This window comes from Aethalodelphis obliquidens, unplaced genomic scaffold (genome assembly GCF_003676395.1).
Source record: "Aethalodelphis obliquidens isolate GAN/ISIS:26980383/991018 unplaced genomic scaffold, ASM367639v1 scaffold5, whole genome shotgun sequence".
Classification (NCBI taxonomy): Eukaryota; Metazoa; Chordata; class Mammalia; order Artiodactyla; family Delphinidae; genus Aethalodelphis; species Aethalodelphis obliquidens.
This window is the reverse complement of record NW_020837949.1, coordinates 75,209,657-75,230,234: the sequence shown is the minus strand read 5'-3', so window position 1 is coordinate 75,230,234 and position 20,578 is coordinate 75,209,657. Positions and strand designations below refer to the sequence as shown.

Genomic DNA, 20,578 nt, shown 5'->3' with positions numbered 1-20,578 from the left:
AAAAAAAAAAAAAAAAAAAAAAAAAAAAAAAAAATGAGTGTTCTTCCTATGTTTTCCTCTAAGAGTTTTATAGTGTCCACTCTTACATTTAGGTCTCTAATCCATTTTGAGTTTATTTTTGTGTATGGTGTTAGAGAGTGTTCTAATTTCATTCTTTTACATGTAGCTGTCCAGTTTTCCCAGCACCACTTATTGAAGAGACTGTCTTTTCTCCATTGTATATCCTTGCTTCCTTTGTCATAGATTAGTTGACCATAGATGTGTGGGTTTATCTCTGGGCTTTCTATCTTGTTCCATGGATCTATGTTTCTATTTCGGTGCCAGTACCATGTTGTCTTGATTATTGTAGCTCTGTAATATAGTCTAAAGTCAGGGAGTCTGATTCCTCCAGCTCCGTTTCTTTCCTTCAAGACTGCTTTGACTATTCGGGGTCTTTTGTGTCTCCACACAAATTTTAAGATTTTTTTGTTTTAGTTCCATGAAAAATTCCATTGGTAATTTGATAGGGATCGCATTGAATCTGTAGATTGCTTTGGGTAGTATAGTCATTTTCACAATGTTGATTCTTCCAATCCAAGAACATGGTATATCTCTCCATCTGTTGGTATCATCTTTAATTTCTTTCATCAGTGTCTTATAGTTTTCTGCATACAGGTCTTTTGCCTCCCTAGTTAGGTTTATTCCCAGGTATTTTATTCTTTTTGTTGCAATGGTAAATGAGAGTGTTTCCTTAATTCCTCTTTCAGATTTTTCATCATTAGTGTATAGGAATGCAAGAGATTTTTCTGTGCATTAATTTTGTATCCTGCAACTTTACCAAATTCATTGATTAGCTCTACTTGCTTTCTGGTGGCATATTTAGGATTCTCTATGTATAGTATCATGTCATCTGCAAACAGTGACAGTTTTGCTTCTTCTTTTCCGATTTGTATCCCTTTTATTTCTTTTTCTTCTCTGACTGCTGTGGCTAGGACTTCCAAAACTATGTTGAATAATAGTGGTGAGAGTGGACATCCTTGTCTTGTTCCTGATCTTAGAGGAAATGCTTTCAGTTTTTCACCATTGAAAATGATGTTTGCTGTGGGTTTGTCGTATATGGCCTTTATTATGTTGAGGTAGGTTCCCTCTATGCCAACTTTCTGGAGAGTTATCATAAATGGGTGTTGAATTTTGTCAAAAGCTTTTTCTGCATCTACAGAGATGATCATATGGTTTTTATTCTTCAGTTTGTTAAAGTGGTATATCATATTGATTGATATGCATGTATGGAGGAATCCTTGCATCCCTGGGATAAATCCCACTTGATCATGGTGTATGATCCTTTTAATGTGTTGTTGGATTCTGTTTGCTAGTATTTTGTTGAGGATTTTGGCATCTATATTCATCAGAATTCATTCATGATATTGGCCTGTAATTTTCTTTTTTTGTAGTATCTTTGTCTGATTTTGTCATCAGGGTGATGGTGGCCTCATGGAATGAGTTTGGGAGTGTTCCTTCCTCTGCAATTTTTTGGAAGAGTTTGAGAAGGATGGGTGTTAGGTCTTCTCTGAGTGTTTGATAGAATTCATCTATGAAGCCATCTAGTCCTGGACTTTTATTTGCTGGAAGATTTTTAATCACAGTTTCAATTTCATTACTTGTGATTCATCTGTTCATATTTTCTATTTCTTCATGGTTCAGTCTTGGAAGGTTATATCTTTCTAAGAATTTATCCATTTCTTCCAGGTTGTCCATTTTATTGGCATAGAGTTGCTTGTAGTAGTCTCTTAGGATGGCTTGTATTTCTGCCATGTCTGTTATAACTTCTTTTTCAATTCTAATTTTATTGATTTGAGTGCTCTCCCTCTTTTTCTTGATGGATCTGGCTAATGGTTTTTCAATTTTGTTTATATTCTCAAAGAACCAGCTTTTAGTTTTATTGATCTTTGCTATTGTTTTCTTTGTTGCCATTTATTTCTCCTCTGTTCTTTATGATTTCTTTCCTTCTGCTAACTTTGGGTTTTGTTTGTTCTTCTTTCCCTAGTTCCTTTAGGTGTAAGGTTAGATTGTTTGAGATTTTTCTTGTTTCTTGAGGTAGGCATGTATGGCTATAAACTTCCCTCTTAGCACTGCTTTTGCTGCATCCCTTAGGTTTTGGATCGTTTTGTTTTCATTGTCATTTGTCTCTAGGTATTTTTTGATTTCCTCTTTGATTTCTTCAGTGATCTCTTGGTTATTTAGTAACGTATTGTTTAGCCTCCACGTGTTATGTTTTTTACGTTTTTTTCCCCGTAATTCATTTCTCATCTCATAGCTTTGTGGTCAGAAAAGATGCTTGATATGATTTCAATTTTCTTAAATTTACTGAGGCTTGATTTGTGACCCAAGATGTGATCCATCCTGGAGAATGTTCCATGCGCACTGGAGAAGAAAGTGTAACCTGTTTTTAGATGAAATGTCCTATAAATATCAATTAAATCTATCTGGTCTATTGTGTCATTTAAAGCTTCTGTTTCTGTATTTATTTTCATTTTGGATGATCTGTCCATTGGTGTGAGGTGTTAAAGTCCCCCCACTATTATTCTGTTACTGTCGATTTCCCCTTTTATAGCTGATAGTAGTTGCCTTAAGTATTGAGGTGCTCCTATGCTGGGTGCATATATAATTGTTATATCTTCCTCTTAGATTGATCCTTTTATCATTATGTAGTGCCCTTCCTTGTCGCTTATAACATTCTTTATTTTAAAGTCTATTTTATCTGATATGAGTATTGCTATTCCAGCTTTCTTTTGATTTCCAATATGTTTTTCCATCCCCTCACTTTCAGTCTGTATGTGTCCCTAGGTCTGAAGTGGGTCTCTTGTAGACAGCATATAGACGGGTCTTGTTTTTGTATCCATTCAGCAAGCCTGTGTACTTTGGTTGGAACATTTAATCCATTCACATTTAACATAATTATCAATATGTATGTTCCTATGACCATTTTCTTAATTGTTTTGGGTTTGTTTTTGTACGTCCTTTTCTTCTCTTGTGTTTCCCACTTAGAGAAGTTCCTTTAGCATTTGTTGTAGAGCTGGTTTGGTGGTGCTGAATTCTGTTAGCTTTTGCTTGTCTGTAAAGCTTTTGATTTCTCCGTTGAATCTGATTGAGATCCTTGCTGGGTAGAGTAATCTTGGTTGTAGGTTCTTCCCTTTCATCACTTTAAGTATACCATGCCACTCCCTTCTGGCTTGTAGAGTTTCTGCTGAGAACTCAGCTGTTAACCTTATGGGAGTTCCCTTGTTGGTTATTTGTCATTTTTCCCTTGCTGCTTTCAATAATTTTTCTTTGTCTTTAAATTTTACCAATTTGATTACTATGTGTCTTGGCATGTTTCTCCTTGGGTTTATCCTGTATGGGACTCTCTGTGCTTCCTGGACTTGGGTGGCTATTTCCTTTCCCACGTTAGGGAAGTTTTCTACTATAATCTCTTCAAATATTTTCTCTGGTCCTTTCTGTCTCTCTTCTCCTTCTGGGACCCCTATAATGCGAATATTGTTGCGTTTAATGTCCCAGAGGTCTCTTAGGCTGTCTTCATTCCTCTTCATTCTTTTTTCTTTATTCTGTTCCGCAGCAGTGAATTCCATCATTCTGTCTTCCAGGTCACTTATCTGTTCTTCTGCCTCAGTTATTCTGCTATTGATTCTTCTAGTGTAGCTTTCACTTCAGTTATTGTATTATTCATCCATTTCTTTGTTCTTTAATTCTTCTAGGTCTTTGTTAAACATTTCTTGCATCTTCTCCATCTTTGCCTCCATTCTTTTTCTGAGGTTCTGGATCATCTTCACCATCATTATTCTGAATTCTTTTTCTGGAAGGTTGCCTATCTCCACTTCATTTAGTTGTTTTTCTTCGGTTTTATCTTGTTCCTTCATCTGGTACATAGCCCTCTGCCTTTTCGTCTATCTTTCTGTGAATGTGGTTTTTGTTCCACAGGCTGCAGGATTGCAGTTCCTCTTGCTTCTGCTGTCTGCCCTCTGGTGGATGAGGCTATCTAAGAGGCTTGTGCAAGTTTCCTGATGGGAGGGACTGGTGGTGGGTACAGCTGGCTGTTGCTCTCCTGGGCAGAGCTCAGTAAAACTTTAACCTGCTTGACTGCTGATGCATGGGGCTGCGTTCCCTCCCTGTTGGTTGTTTGGCTTGAGGCAACCCAACACTGGAGCCTACCTGGGCTCTTTGGTGGGGCTAATGGCGGACTCTGGGAGTGCTCACGCCAAGGAGTACTTCCCAGAACTTCTGCTGCCAGTGTCCTTGTCCCCACGGTGAGCCACAGCCCCACCACCACCTCTGCAGGAGATCCTCCAACACTAGCAGGTAGGTCTGGTTCAGTCTCCTATGGGGTCACTGCTCCTTCCCCTGGGTCCTGAGGTGCACACTACTTTGTGTGTGCCCTCCAAGAGTGGAGTCTCTGTTTCCCCCAGTCCTGTTGAAGTCCTGCAATCAAATCCCACTAGCCTTCAAAGTCTGATTCTCTAGGAATTCCTCCTCCTGTTGCCAGACCCCCCAGCTGGGAAGCCTGACATGGGGCTCAGAACATTCACTCCAGTGCGTGGACTTCTGTCGTATAAGTGTTCTCCAGTTTGTGAGTCACCCAACCAGAAATTATGGGATTTGATTTTACTGTGATTGCGCCCCCCTACCATCTCACTGTGGCTTCTCCTTTGTCTTTGGATGTGGGGTATCTTTTTTGGTGAGTTCCAGTATCTTCCTGTCGATGATTGTCTAGCAGCTAGTTGTGATTCTGGTGTTCTCACAAGAGGGAGTGAGAGGACCTCCTTCTACTCTGCCACCTTGGTTCAGGGCTCATCTTAATCCTTTTTATGTGTTGTTGAATTCCGTTTGCTAAGTTTTTCCTGAGGATCTACACATATATATTCATGAGGGGTATTGGTCTGTAGTTTTTAATTACCTATACCGTCTTTGGTTTTGGTGTAAAGATAATACTAGCTTCATAATTGAACTGGGAAGTGTTCCCTCCCCTTCTATTTTCTGAAAATGACTGTATAGTATTTATACTAATTCCTATTAAAAAATTTTTTAATGAAATTTTTTTAAAAAAATTTATCTTTGGCTGCGTTGGGTCTTCGTTGCTGCGCGCAGGCTTTCTCTAATTATGGTGAGTGGGGGCTACTCTTTGTTGCGGTGTGCAGGCTTCTCATTGCAGTGGTTTCTCTTGTTGCAGAACACGGGCTCTAGGTGCGCAAGCTTCAGTAGTTGTGGCACATTGGCCCTAGAGTGCATGGGCTTCAGTAGTTGTGGCCCATGGTCTCAGTAGTTGTGGCCCACGGGCCCTAGAGCACAGGCTCAATAGTTGTGGTGCATGGGCTTAGTTGCTCTGTGGCATGTGGGATCTTCCCAGACCAGGGATCAAACCCGTGTCCCCTGCATTGGCAGGTGGATTCTTAACCACTGTGCCACCAGGGATGTCCCCTATTAAAATTTCTGATAGAATTCTCCAGTGAAACCATCTGGGCCTGAAGATTTCTTTTTTGTAAGTTCTTGAACTATAAGTCAATCTCCCTAACAGTTACAGACATATCTCGCTTTATTCCACTTTGCAAATATTGCATTTTTTACAAACTGACAGTTTGTGGCAACCCTGTGCCGAGTGAGTCTATCAGTGTCATTTTTCCAACAGCATCTGCTCTCTTCATGTCTCTTTGTCACATTTTGGTAATTCTTGCAATATTTAAACTTTTTCATTATTACTGTATTTGTTATGGTGATCTGCAATCAGATGTGCAGATGTGGTAGAAACAGCAAAAGAACTAGAATTAGAAGTGGAGACTGAAGATGTAACTGAAATCATGCAATCTCATGATAAAAAAAAAAAAACTTTAATGAATGAGGAGTTGCTTCTCATGGATGAGCAAAAAAAGTGGTTTCCTGACATGGAGTCTACTCCGGGTGAAGATGCTGTGAAGATAGTTGAAATGACACAAAAAGGATTTAGAATATTACATAATCTTAGTTGATGAAGCAGCAGCAGGCTTTGAGGAGTTACTCTAATACTGAAAGAAGTTCTGTGGTGGGCAAAACACTATCCAAGAGCATTGCATCAAACAGCATTGCATGCTACAGAGAAATCATCTGTCAAAGAGCCAAGTGATGTGGCAAACTTCATTGCTGTCTTATGTTAAGAAACTGCCACAGCCTCCCCACCCTTCAGCAGCCATGGATATCAAGGCAAGACCCTCCACCAGTAAAAATAAATAAATAAATAAAATAAAAATTATGACTTGCAGAAGGCTCAGATGATGGTTAGCATTTTTTAGCAATAAAGAACTTTTTAATTAAGGTGGATACATTTGGCTTTTTAGACATAATACTATTTCACATTTAATAAACTATAGTGTAAACGTAATTTTTACATGTGCTGGGAAACCGAAAACTTCATGTGACTTGCTTTATTGCGGCGGTCTGGAACGGAGTATCTCTGAGGTATGCCTGTATACGGCTATTCAAATTATCTATTCCATACTGGGTGAGTGTGCTAGTTTGTGTTTTTTGAGAAACTGACCCCTTTCATATAAGTTATAGTGTTTACATGTAGAGCTGTTCATAATAGTCTCTTATTATGATTTTGATGTCTGCAGGTTCTGCAGTGACACTCACTTTTTCATTCCTGATATTGGCAAATTATTTTTGGTCAGTGTTGCTAGAAGTTTGTCAGTTTTTTCCCCCATCTTTCAAAAGAAAAGCTGTTACACTGATTTTTTCTGTTTTTCTTTCAATTTCATTTATTTCTGTTCTTATCGTTATCATTTCCTTCCTTCTGCTTTGATCTGGGTTTGTTTTACTCAAGAACCTAGGTTCTTGAGGTGGGAGCTTAGATTATGGATTTAAGACTTTTCCTCTTTTCTAAAGTATGCACTCTTTTCTAAGGTATGTACTTTTCTAAAGTAAACTTCCCTCTCAGCATACTTTAGCTGTGTCCTACAATTTTTATGTTGTGTTTTCATTTAGATCAGTGCATTTTTTAAAATTTCCCTTGAGGCTCCCTCTTTAGCTTACAGATTATTTAGAAGTGTGTTATTTAATTTCTAATTATTTGGAGATCTTCCTATTATCACTCTGTTATTAATTTCTAGTTTGAGTTCACTGCAGTCACAGAATACACTCTTTATGATTTCAATTCTTTTAAATTTGTTGAGATTTGTTTTATGGCCAAGGGTATCTATTTGGGTGAATGTTCCATGGATTGTTAAAAAACATGTATATCCTCCTGTTGCTGATGGAGCTTCTGTGTATGTAACTAAGATTCCACTGATTAGATTGCATTCTTCAGATCTTCTATATCTTTGCAGATTTTCTGTCTAGTTCTATCAGTTCCTGAGCAAGGAGTGTTTTAAATTCTCAACTATAATTGCGGATTTATCTATTTTTACTTTCAGTTCTATCATTTTTGTAGATACATTTAGGATTGTTATTTCTTCTGGGTGGGCTGACTGTTTTATGATTATATAATTTAATTCTCTGACTCTGGTAGTTTTCTTTGCTCTGATGTCTATTTTACCTGTTATTAATGCAGCCACTCCTGCTTTCCTTTGATTAATGTTTGCATATCTTTTCCCATCCTTTTACTTTCAGCCAGCCAATATCATTAAATTTGAAGTGACTTTCTTGTAGACAGCACATACTTGGGTCATGTTTTTTAGTTCAGTCTGCCAATGTCCTCTAACTAGCGTATTTAGAACATTTATAATTAATGTAATTTTGATATATTAGGACTTAAGTCTGACATTTCATCTTTTGTTTTGTTGGTTCTGTTTTTCACTTCCTTGTTTTCTTTTTCCTGCCTTCCTATGGGTTATTTGAATATTTTTTAGAATTCTTATTTTTCTGTAGGGTTTTTAAATGTCTCTCTTTGTATAGTTTTAGTTATTGTTCTAGATATTACATCATATACATAATGTGCCACAGTCATTTTACCAATTTGAGTGAGCTTTACCTCTCTTTACCATCTGTGATGGTTCATTTTGGGTCAGCTTGGCTAGGCTATGGTACCTAGACCAATCTACCAGTCTAGATGTTGCTGTGAAGGTAGTTTTTAGATGTGATTAGCATTTAAACCAGTAGACTTTCAGTAAAGCAGATTATTTACCATAATGTGGGTGGACTTCATCTAATAAGCTGAAGAGCTTAAAAAAAAAAAGACTAAGGGGCTTCCCTGGTGGTGCAGTGGTTGACAGTCCGCCTGCTGATGCAGGGGACACGGGTTCATGCCCCGGTCCGGGAAGATCCCATGTGCCACGGAGCAGCTGGGCCCGTGAGCCATGGCCACTGAGCCTGCGCGTCCGGAGCCTGTGCTCCGCAACGGGAGAGGCCACAACAGTGAGAGGCCCGCGAACCAAAAAAAAAAAAAAAAGACTAAGGTTCCTGGAACAGGAAAGAATTCTGCCCCCAGGCTGACTGCCTTCAGACTCAGGACTGGAACACTGGCTCTTGTCAGAATTTTCAGCCTGCCCTACAGATCTTGGACTTCCCATAACAGGCCCATATGGGAACAGGCCCATAACAGGCCCATAACAGGCCCATAACAGGCAGTAACAGGCCCATAACAGCATGAGCCAGTTTCTTCAAGTCCATCTCTCCCTCTCCCTGCTCTGTTTCTATCAAAAACCCTAATACACCATCCTTTTACCCTACTTCATTTATAAGATACTGCCTTAAATATTTCTTCTTCATACATTTAGAAGGCAATGTTATAATTTTTGCTTCAACTATCATAATTTAGAAAACTCAAGGAGAAAAGGAACCTACTGACCTACCCTTATTTTTACTTACTGTGTTCTTTCCTTCCTCATTGTTCCAAGGTTCCTCCTTTCTATCATTTCTTTTCTGTTGAGAGAACTTCCTTTAGCCTTCTCTTAGGGTAGGTCTGCTGGTGACAATGTTTTTCCTTCATCTAAGAAATATCTTTGATTTCCCTTAATTCCTAAAGGATATTTTCACCAGGTATAGAATTCTGGAATGATAGCTCTTTTCTTTAAGCACTTAAAACAAAATATGCCACCTATTTCTGGCCTTGATGGTTTCTGATGAGAAATCCACTGTCATTTGAATTGTTTTGTCACTATAAGTGTCATTTTTCTCTAGGTGCTTTTTTTTAAAAATAAGTTTATTTATTTTTATTTTTGGCTGCATTGGGTCTTTGTTGCTGTGCACAGGCTTCTCATTGCGGTGGCTTCTCTTGTTGCGGAGCACGGGCTCTAGGCACTAGGGCTTCAGTAGTTGTGGCTTGCAGGCTCTAGAGCACAGGCTCAGTAGTTGTGGCACACGGGCTTAGTTGCTCCACGGCATGTGGGATCTTCCCAGACCAGGACTGGAACCCGTGTCCCCTGCATTGGCAGGTGGATTCCTAACCACTGGACCACCAGGGAAGTCCCTCTAGGTGCTTTAAAAATTTTTTCTTTTCCAGATGCCCTTTTAAGTTTTCAGAAGCTTAATTACAATGTGTATTGGCATGGACTTTTTTGAACTTATCCTACTTGGGGTTCACTCAGCTTCCTGAATCTGAGGGTCTATGTCTCTTGCAAAATTTAGGAAGTTGGTAGTCATTATATTTTTGAGTACTTTTCCAGCTCTGCCCTCATTCTCTTCTCCTTCCAAAACTCTGACAACACAAATGTAAAATCTTTTGTTATAATCCCACAGGTCCCTAAAGCATTGGGATTTTTTTTTTAAGTCTATTTTCCCTCTGCTGTTCAGATTGTGTAATTACATTATTCTACACTCCAGTTCACTGATTCTTTCCTCTGTCCTCTCCTTCCTGCTTTTGAGTCAATCTGCTGACTCACACATTTTACTTCAATCATTGTATTTTTCAGTTCAAAATTTTCCATTTGGTTTTCCTTTATGTGCTCTATTTATCTGCTGAGACTTTCTATTTCTTTGTTGATGCTTTCTGTTCTTTCACTTGCTTTGTGTTCATTAATTCCTCATTGAAGCACTTTTAATGCCGACTGCTTAAAAACCTTTTTCAGATAACATCTGTCATTGGTTGTCTTTTTTCATTCAGTTTGAGATTTTCCTGGTTCTTGGTATGACAAGTGATTTATACTTAAAACCTGGACATTTATATATTTTGTTATGAAAGTCCAGATCTCATTTAAGCTTCCTATTTTAGGTAGTTTTCTCTGATACCACTGTGGCAGGGCAGAGGGCTGTCACCTTGTTACTACCAGGTGGAGGCAAAAGTCTAGGTTCCCACTTGGCCTCCACTGTTACCTGTGAGCTCCTCATCACTGCTGGATGGAAGTGGGAGTTCCAGGTGCCCACGTACTCTTCACTGACATTGTGACGGGGATGCTCTTTACCACTGGGCCATGGTAGAAGTCCTGACTCTCCACTAGGATTCCTCTGACTTCACCCCCAGAGGGAGGGAGATGAGCACTTCATTACTGCCATGCAAGGGTGGAAGTCCTGGCTCCCCATGTGGTCTCCACTGGTACCATGTGGTGTGGGGGGAGTTTGGATGCCTCATTATAGCCTCACAAGGGGGAAGTCTATGCTCCTCACTTAGCCTTTGATCATGTGGTTGGTGGTACAGTCACCAACTTTTTTCTGAGGTGTCTGGCTGGAGGAGAATGGTTTCCTGTCTAAAAGTTTTTTGTCTTGCTAGGCTGCCCCTTCTTTGGCTATAGAGAAAAGCCTTCTGTAGGGGTATTTGTTTTATCTTGTTTTGTTTTTATCTGTGTCTGGTAGCATTTCTTAATTTTCAGAAAGCATTTAAATATTAATACTGAACTGCTCTCCAATTCTCTGAAAATATTTTTGGAGTCCACTTTTTTTTAAAGTGTTCAGCAACCACAGTAGATAGTAAAACCAAAACTCTTAAAAGAAAGCAGGGTCAGACTTCAGCTGGGAAAGCCTGAGGGGTTAAAAGACTGGTGTTGCTGTACATTCAGGTGTAGGAAACCACATGTCAACTGCAACGTGTTCTATAACAGTCATTGGGCATCAGAACAAGAACCCCCAATTCATTGTTCTAGACAAACCCCAGAATCCAAAAGAGATGTTACATGGGAAGAAACAAAAATCTTCTTTTCTTAGGGAAAACTAAGAATGCTGAGAATAAGACATAAGACAGTTAGAAATGTTATCTTAAAGAGAAAGCACAAGTTACTGCTCAAGATTTACAGACAGTAATCTTTAGAGTTCAATTGATTTGTTCATGGCCTTTGCAATAGTAACAATTCATTGTAGACTAGCATTTTTAAAAATATATTAGCTTATGTTTATTTTACCAACAAGGAAAATCAGGTTAAATAGCTCAAGGGAAGACCATTCAATAAATATTTTTGATGGACTAGCCTTTTTGTATAGTAGCAACGAAAGAAATGGGTTTTATAGATGGCTGAAAGTTCAAGTTCTCCAGTACTCATGAAATTCCCATCTTATTGTCATTCCAAATTAATGGAGGAAAGGACAGAATTTAAGTAATGAAACTAAAATAACTGGCTACCTAGTTTGGAAAAATGACCCTGCATCTCTTACTGCTTCCATCAGAAATCTCAACTATATTACAGACATAAATGTTAAAAAAAAAAAAAAGTAATATATGAGAACGTAAGTTTTGGAAGAAATATTTTAAGCATATAACTAAACCATAAAAAATGATGTACATGTTTAACCACACAGATTTTTAAAAACAATATACCAAGTTGTTAGACAACTGAAAAATCAGAGGAAAGACATCTGCTACATATACTGACAGCACGAATATCTTTATAAAAGATCAGTCAATTAACAAATTTCCCAGCAGAAAAACTGACAAAGGATACAAACAATTCATTCTCACATACAAGAAATACAAATAGCTAACAATCAAGAAAGTCTTTCAACCTCTCCTGTAAACAAAGAAATGCAAAAGCAAACAATTAGAAGCCATTTAAAATTAAATAGAATTGGTATAGTGGGGAGAAACTGGCACTTTCGGACTTCCCTGGTGGTGCAGTGGTTAAGAATCCACCTGCCAATGCAGGGGACACGGGTTTGAGCCCTGGTCCAGGAAGATCCCACATGCTGCGGAGCAACTAAGCCCGTGCGCCACAACTACTGAGCATGCATTCTAGAGCCCGCAAGCCACAACTACTGAAGCCCGCACGGCTAGAGCCCAAGCTCCCCAACAAAAGAAGCCACTGCAATGAGAAGCCTGCGCACCGCAACAAAGAGTAGCCCCCGTTCGCCACAACTAGAGAAAGCCCAAGCGCAGCAATGAAGACCCAATGCAGCCATAAATAAATAAATAAATATAAATAAATAAATAAATCTATTAAAAAATAAGAAAGAAAGAAACCGGCACTTTCACTCTGCTGGGAGAATGCTAGTAGGGCCGGTAGAGCCACCCTGGAGGGCAATCTGACAAGTGTCTATTAAATTTAACATGCCTTCAGCCAAAAAATTCCACCTTGAGGAAATCTATCCTTCTGAAACATTCACACAAACATAAAATGTCCACACATTTATCACTCACACATATACTTCATATACACAGATACACATATATCACAGCACTAAGTCCAGCACACAAGGTTACCAATAAATTATCCATTACTACAGAATAAGCAGAAAAAAAGGAATATTTATAAAATGAAACAATGTTAAGTCATTAAAAAGATGAGACAGACCTATCTGTAATAACATGGAAAGATATCTACAACAATTAAGTGAAAACAAATAAGCTGCAAACTAGTATATGTAGTACAATCCCATTTTCAAAATAAAACAATGTGCTTGACGAACAATGTGTCTGCAAACTACAGCTGGTTGGCTGCCTGTCTTTGTAAAAAAGTTTTACTGGAACATAGCCATGTTCATTTATTGAAAAGGAGACCACATGACCCACAAAGCTGAAAATATTTACTATTTAGCCCTATAAGAAAAAGTGTGCTATCCCCGATATATGCCAAATTAACTGACATTCTCTCTCTCTGCTCTACTTTTACTTATCTATGTTGTACATTTCTATAATATTTGAATGCTTATAATAATTTTTTTATAATCAGAAATAAGCAAAAAACATTTCAGGGAATTGGTTAAATACCGTGTGGCCATTAAATGATGCAGGCATATATTCACTGATATTGAAATATCTCCACCATACATTAAATATTAAAATACAGTTTATAGGATACCATGTGTATATGAGTCTCATTTTGCTTTCAAAACTGAGCTGTTATACACAGCTGGGCAGCATAGAACAGCTACCTTTTAAAATATCACAGTTATTTTGTTCAAGCAGAAAGAGTTTTTTTCCAAGTATTTCTCTTGTTCCAAAAGAATTGCTTCTTCATTGTTTCTATCAGTGTCCTTGGACTAAGCAGAATGCAAAACAGTACAACATCTACTACATGTGTATCTGCCACAAGTACCTCCATCTCCGTTTACACCAACTCCTTCATCTGTAGTCATCGATATTTGATCCTCAAGAGCCAATGCAGACTAACCCTCGTCACTTCAAAGACACCATCATAAGTGGGAGAAGAAAAAACAGAAAGTGTCTTGGGCATTCCCAGATAAAGATGGTAAACTCAACCAAGGCACTTATCCTCTGCTGACTGTGGCTACCCTACCAAAATAGTAAAGGTGTTTTTTTCTCTTTTTTTAAAAAAGCATAAATCTATGGGGCCAAAACAAAGATAGCAAGAGAGGAGACAACAGCAACAGAACTCCAGAAGCTGGAAAGCATATGGATGAGTGTTAACTGATTTAGCAGACCTGAAACACTTGGATATTAAAAGAGAAACCAAAAAGAAACTGAAAAAATAAGAAAAATCAAACAGCAATTCATTTTTCTCCACAGAAGCCCACCCCGAAAAGGCCCAGAAACAGCTGCACCAGGTACCAATGAAAATAGGGTGAAAAGGGGACCAAAAACAGAAGGAATGGGTGAAAATTTATCTATAAAGCAATTTGATTTCTAAACTTTTTTTACCACTCCAAACTAGCCCCTCCATCATTGCAGAAAATCTGAGATGTGTTTTTGGAAGCCAGTAAAACATTTAAGGGCCTGGACACCAAACTGAAAACTGGGGAAGTAAGTGAAATTCACATAGTGAGTGCTGAGGCTACCCCTCCTCCCCAACCCTTTTCCTCCCATTCAGATCCCACACACCTGGAGGCATATACATCCTGCAAGAGACTGGAAGTCCTTCTCTAGAGAATCTGACCAGCCCAAGAGAAAAGACCTAAATATACTAATATATACAAAAAAAATAGACACTGATACTATGTAATAAAGAATTTGGCTGGCCTTTGTCCCAGGTTCCTGGGAGGTAGCCTCCAAAAGCCTGGAAGTTCCTGACTGATTGTCTTTGTTATTCATGGTGGGCCCCTAGATAGTTCGTGCTGAGATAACTCAGAATGGGGGTTCGCCATGTCAGAAAGACCAACCCTGCCATTAGAGGGTTAGGGCTTTTCAGTTGGGGGAGGCAGGGGAGACCAGGAAATTGAGTTCAACCAAGTGGCTAATGATTCAATCATATCTACACGATAAAACATCAATAAAAATACTAATTATGTAGAAAAAAGTCATTATTTTAGAGATACACATGGAAATATCTAGCAGTGAAATGTCACAATTTTTAATTTAAATAGTCTCCAAAAATTGGAGAAAACAAATATTGCAAGATGTTTAAATTGTTAAAATCTAAGTGATGGATATATGGGTATTTATCATGTTTCTATTTTTCAGTACCTTTGAAATTTTTAATAATAAAAAGTCAAGATAAAGTTACTTTGGGAACACCTGTGCATGAAGTAGTGAGTTGGATTTCCATGACTATCTTTAAATGGGGACAGGATGAAGAGGAGAAAACTAGGAATATTCTACCATTATCTTACCATATCCTGCCATAGAAGCGCCATTCTCGACATCCACTGTGTTCTTATTTTCCTCTGCTAGAGCTTTAACGTATCTTTTGCTTAAATCTAGTATTTGTTCACGTAACTTGACACTGCTTTGATGTCTTGGTTGTTGAAAAGTATAGTGCAGTAACATCAATCCCCAAATGAGTCCAAATATAAGCAACAGTAAACTCAATTTCTGGGACATATTTTTTCTTGAGATTGTAAAAATCATTTCTGATGAAGCAAACAGACTCAATTGAAAAATGGTAACTAGAGGCAAGCCACCAAACAATCAAGACTTTTCAAAGAAAAAAGAAAAAAATCTTCTCCTCTAATGTATATTCTTCATCTTCAGCAAGGTTGCCTCCAACTCTCAATTAACTCTGTAAAATTGAGAAGAAAAAAGGTGATTAGTCTTAACCTGCATCAGTAACAGAATAGACAATGATAGATAAGAAGAGATTCTATAAACAGTTTTTATTCGGAACTGGATCAACTTCTTTGATAACTTTCTCTACCACTAAATAAGCTTCTGGGTCTTTTATCAGCTCCATTTACATAGCTCTTCAACAATTTAAACTAGAAATAAATGTCAATTCATTAAAACTACCTGAAAGAAATGCCACCATGGTCACAAAATTCTTTGAATGACTTCTTATCATTTGTAACTAAAACTATGGATATATAAGATTTATAGCAGATCTCAGCCCATTCAAATAGAGGTCACCAACCTAAATGTGTAAAAGCAATTCCTCCTCCTCCTCCTTTAAAAAGAAAAAAGAGGTTGATGCCAAAATGAAAGTAAGAAATAAGGAAAGGTGAAACAGACTGGAAGATGAAAAAGGCTGTCTGACTTTAAAAAAAACAAAACCAAAAACAAAACCCACAATATAAATAAGAATGCCAGTATTTGAAAATGTCACTAGAAAATACTACTAATGGCAATGAGATAATCTTAAAAAGCATCCAATCTTAAGTTGAAAAATAAGTTGTAATTTCTAAGTTCACACTTTTAAGTTTATACCAGACATGACATGTGCTAAAACAGGTAGAAATTTTTTTTTACCTTTCCAAATTTACAATTCTAAATTTTAAATAATGCAGGTATTTTTATAATTTATAAAATTTATAATTTTTATAATTTAAGGAAAAATTGAAAGGTTATATACTTCAGTTTTTTAAAAAAGAGAAAGGTAATGACCATCATGGAATCTTCAAACACCTGGACAGTAACAATGTGCATGAATCACCAAAGTGTCCAGTGAAGAAAACTCTTCAATTACGTCTAATGGAGTAAAATTCGTTAGGAAGAAATATACCTGGAGTCAAAAAGTGCATTTAACAGCTTAATGAAAATAATCTTAAGAACTTTTTAACTTCCTAGAGTAGTATGGTCAAATAAAACATGCTAATTCTAACCCACTTAATAGAGTATTATCAGTGAACTAAAAAAATCTAGTTTGAGGATAATAAGACTAGAAATGAATACAGTATCAATAAAGGTGAAGCACTCAATCATTTTCAACACATATTTATGAGTCAGCATATATGCTAGGCAGTAGGAAAACCATGTTTTGCCCTAGAAATTTGCTTTCCAGCATAGCTGCTTTCAAACCTTTTTTTAAATAAAGTATTTACTCAATAATCTTATGCAAAATATCAAAACAAAATACATACAATCAAAGCTTCTCTAGCAGATGCATGTGTGCTGAGGTATGTGTAAGTGGGGGACCTCCTGCCCTGCCAATTCTTGTTCAGAAAATGACCACTCTTACTTTCCCCCACCCGGCTACGTAGTCCCCGACACGCGTCTAATAAATCCTGGAGCTCCAAGGTCTGAAGAACACCAATCTACTCTTGATGAAGTGTACTCATCCTGCCAAACCTCACTACAAGCATGACTACACCACTAACTGGGTATATTAATTACTATGGTAAACTAATAACAGTATTAAAAATTAGGAATTAACTCATTTTCTAATTTTCTTCCACTTCTGCTTTTTTCTTTAGTTACCATGCACACAATAAACCCCCTCAGATCTCATTGAAACAAAACCATTAATATCAATACTGGATTTTACTAAACTTTGCTTAGCAAAGTAAGGTAAACGTTACCTAATATCTTTTTCTACAAAGATTTTTACATTTGAGTTCAGAAAGTAGAAATTCTGGATTCTCAAGCAAAATTTTAAAACATTCTTTGATAAATGTATGTTAAATGTATTCTTTTATAAATCTTTACAGGCTCCTATGTCTTTTCAAGTTTGACCTGAGTGCTAGATTATCTGACCCAGCACTCAGTGTAAAAGTCAACTGGGAATCTGTCCTGAAGCAGTCGGAACAGGGTTCTAAAAGTGGCATGACAACAAAGCCAGAAAAGTGACATCACCAGAGAATCGAGAACATAGACTTGAAGGTATTTTGGCAAATGAAGGTTAAAATGACAGCTGAGAAAGCTCTAGGTTACTATACCTATCCAAGACCAAAAAGGGAGAGACTGAAAACCAGAAGGACAGAGCATACTTCAATTAAATAACATCAACAATCATTACTACAATCACTTACTTTACCAGACTCTGCTCTAAGCTCCTTACATGAATTAACTTATTTAATCTTCACAACATCCCACACTAATATTCTCACTTAAACAGGTGAAAACACTGAAGCGAAGAGACATTAAATAACTTGCCCAAGGTCCAACAACTAGATACCGTTGAGAAAGAGGATTCAAAGCTCAGGCTCTTAACCACCGCCCCTCTTTTACAGCAATGCCAATAAAACAGGAGCAGCACAAACTGCAGCGGTGAACGAGTGCTGAGTCCTTATCATGGGCCTAGCTCTGAAATAAACACTTCACAAAGGTTACTTCATTTAATATTTGCATAACCTCAGAAGAAAAATGTTGTTGTTATTCCCACTTTAGAGATGATTAAATTAAGGCTTTGTTTGAGTGGTTAGCCTGCCTAAGATTTTTAGCCAGGTCCACTGACTTCACTTGCCCAAACTCTGGCAAGGGCTACAAGTCCACAAATTCGGAATCTCCATCTCCATTCAGGGTCTCTCCTTTCCTTTAAAAGGGTCCTTAAACCCAGTCCTATTAGAACTCCTAGGTTTTACAAAACTCTACAATAAAGTGACAACTCTCTAAACTGTAAATGGCATCAGGCAGAGAACCGGAGATTCGTGGGTAAGGAAGCAGGGGTGGCTAGTGGAGGAAAATAGTCAAACAGGGAGCCTGATGGTAAGAGGTAAAATCCTTCTAAGTAGGTACAAGATTAAGAATGACAGGCTGCTCACCATTATGAACACAAACTTTGCTTAACGTGTGAGTGGCAGTACCAAAACCAGACACAGAGAGAAAACACTGGTAGTGGACAAGGCAGAAGCACAGCTGAGGAGTATATGCCCCCAAAGTAATAAATCCCAGGGAACAAGGAGGCCTAGTTTAAACCTAGTGTTTCTCAGTGTGAGGGACCCAAAGATCTAAGCTGCAAACATTAAATAAAGAGCCCCTTATTGCTCTATATTGACTGTATATTACCCAACTGTACCATCAGATTCAGAAAAGAGGCTTTCATCAAAGGTCTTCATAGGCTTGACTCTACATGGAATGTGTCTGCTCACCACTGCCCTCAACAAAATTAAAGCAGGCCATCGCAGGAGGAAGTCAGGAACTTTTACAGGGACTCGACAGTAAGAAATTTATATGCTTTGTATCAATAACTTGCTTGTGTTCCTTATATGTTTTTCTGTGGAGATCAGTAAAATATTTACTATAAAAGGGTTTGTCTTTGGGAATAGCAAAGAGGTGAGAAGTTGGGAGCAATTAACCCCATGCGATATTACAGAACTACAAAAGGACACGAAGGAATAAAGTGAGTGTGGGAGCTACCAGGAAGAAAGGATAGCCTGAAGCCTTCTCTAAGTTGAAAAGATGGCCCAGAGCCAGCTTATGCCTGACAAAGAGCTGAGCAGTTCAATGGCCCATGAGGATTCTCTGCTGTGACACAAGACAACCTGAAAACTGTTCTACCTAAGGGTTCACTTCCACAAGCAATTCCAAGCAAGCCCAGCAGAGGTGACTAAAATTCCAACAAGGATACAATTCTGCCTTTGGTCTCTTCTCAGGGAATATTTCACATTAAAACCACGTGGAGAGTTTTGTTGTGTTGTTTTTTTTTTAATCCCGATGCTGGGTCACACCCCATATCAATTAAATTAGAATGCCTGGAGCTCAGAGCCAGGCATCAGTATTTTTTGAAGAGTCCTATTTTATTCCAATGTATAGCAAAGTTTGTCCAAATCGCAAATTGCTTCATTAAACAGCAACGACAGCTACAGGAAGGGCCACTAATTTCAATGTTACAAGTCAGTTCATCAGGTATGACACAGGATTCCTACCTGTGCCTACCTATAATGACTTTGAAGGGGAAGGGGTTAGAGAGAGAGAAAACAAGGGATCTCTGCTGGAACACAAGTCATTCCTGCCAGGGTGGGCTAGGCCCTGCATTTACTAGGCAGGGGTGGGGGTGGACTGAATAGAAAGCAATTTCCACTGGGACCACTTCAGTCCCTAGGATTAACATGAATATACTGTTCTGTTCTCTAAGAGATATTTCTGTGGTTTCGTATAGAAAAAAAGCAGACAAGAAGTTTTTGAATTCTTTAGCAACTAAAGGTAATGTACTTTAGTGCTTTTAAAGAGAAATAATTCTTAGACTCAATCTTTAGGAAGGAGAAAGAAAAGGGAAAGTTCATTATCTCTCCTTTCTGTGCAATGTTCAAAGTTGCAAATGGCATAGAACATGCACTTTGAACCTCCCCAGTTTTTCTTTGTGTTTCAAGTACTGGTCCAGCTCCTGGAAGGCCACCTAGATCAGGATGGAGACAATAACTAGAAGCCTAAAAGGCCTACACTGTCGTTGAGAACTTATGGCTACCATCCAGCAGATTATTTATTAGAGTTCTTCCTCCACCAAAATAGTCTAAAATCCAAAAACTTTTAAATCCTAACTTCTAGGCCACTATATTAATTTCCTACTAATCACTTAAAAAAATAAAACTTCAAATATGTCCCAAGTAACAACTGGAGTTTTTAAAGGCAAAAATAAAATCATTATTGAAATGGAGCAAGACCCTGTGTGGGCCTCCTGGGTACAAATCCTTTCTGTGTCCCGTTTCTTGTTTTTAGGAAATAGGCTTCATTCACCCTCCTAGACCTTCCCTGAGTTCCAAAGGACATATTCAAACAGTCGCTAATTAGGGAAGTGAGAGAATGCAGAAACAAAGGAGCAGTCAAGAAACCATAGTGCAGTAACAGGGCAAGGTTCTGGTTCCTCCCCAAGGAATGAACGTAACACACCTCTGAGTTCTTCTTCAGGAACTAAAGTCCCCACCCAGTTGGAAGACAGTAACTTCAGTCTGAGCACAAAATTTGTGGAAGACCACCCTGTTACCTCACCCCCAACCAATCAGAAGGAAGTCACACACCACACAGCTCTCACCCTAAATTTTGCCTATAAAAACTTCTCCCTGGGCTTCCCTGATGGCACAGTGGTTAAGAATCCCCTGTCAATGGAGGGGACATGGGTTCCAGCCCTGGTCCGGGAAGATCCCACATGCCGCGGAGCAACTAAGCCCATGCACCACAGCTACTGAGTCCGCGCTCTAGGACCTGCGAGCCACAACTACTGAGCCCACATGCCTA

General features: G+C 38.4%; 1 protein-coding gene across 1 annotated transcript in view; it reads right to left on the bottom strand.

The window, feature by feature from the left end:
- The window catches only part of CCDC126 (coiled-coil domain containing 126), a 54,567-nt gene that overhangs the window by 11,822 nt on the left and 22,167 nt on the right, over positions 1-20,578 (bottom strand). Inside the window, exon 2 of the mRNA XM_027102679.1 lies at positions 14,866-15,254. Coding sequence (XP_026958480.1) covers positions 14,866-15,103 — 238 coding nt within the window. The 5' untranslated portion in view covers positions 15,104-15,254. The remainder of the gene's footprint in view (positions 1-14,865; positions 15,255-20,578) is intronic.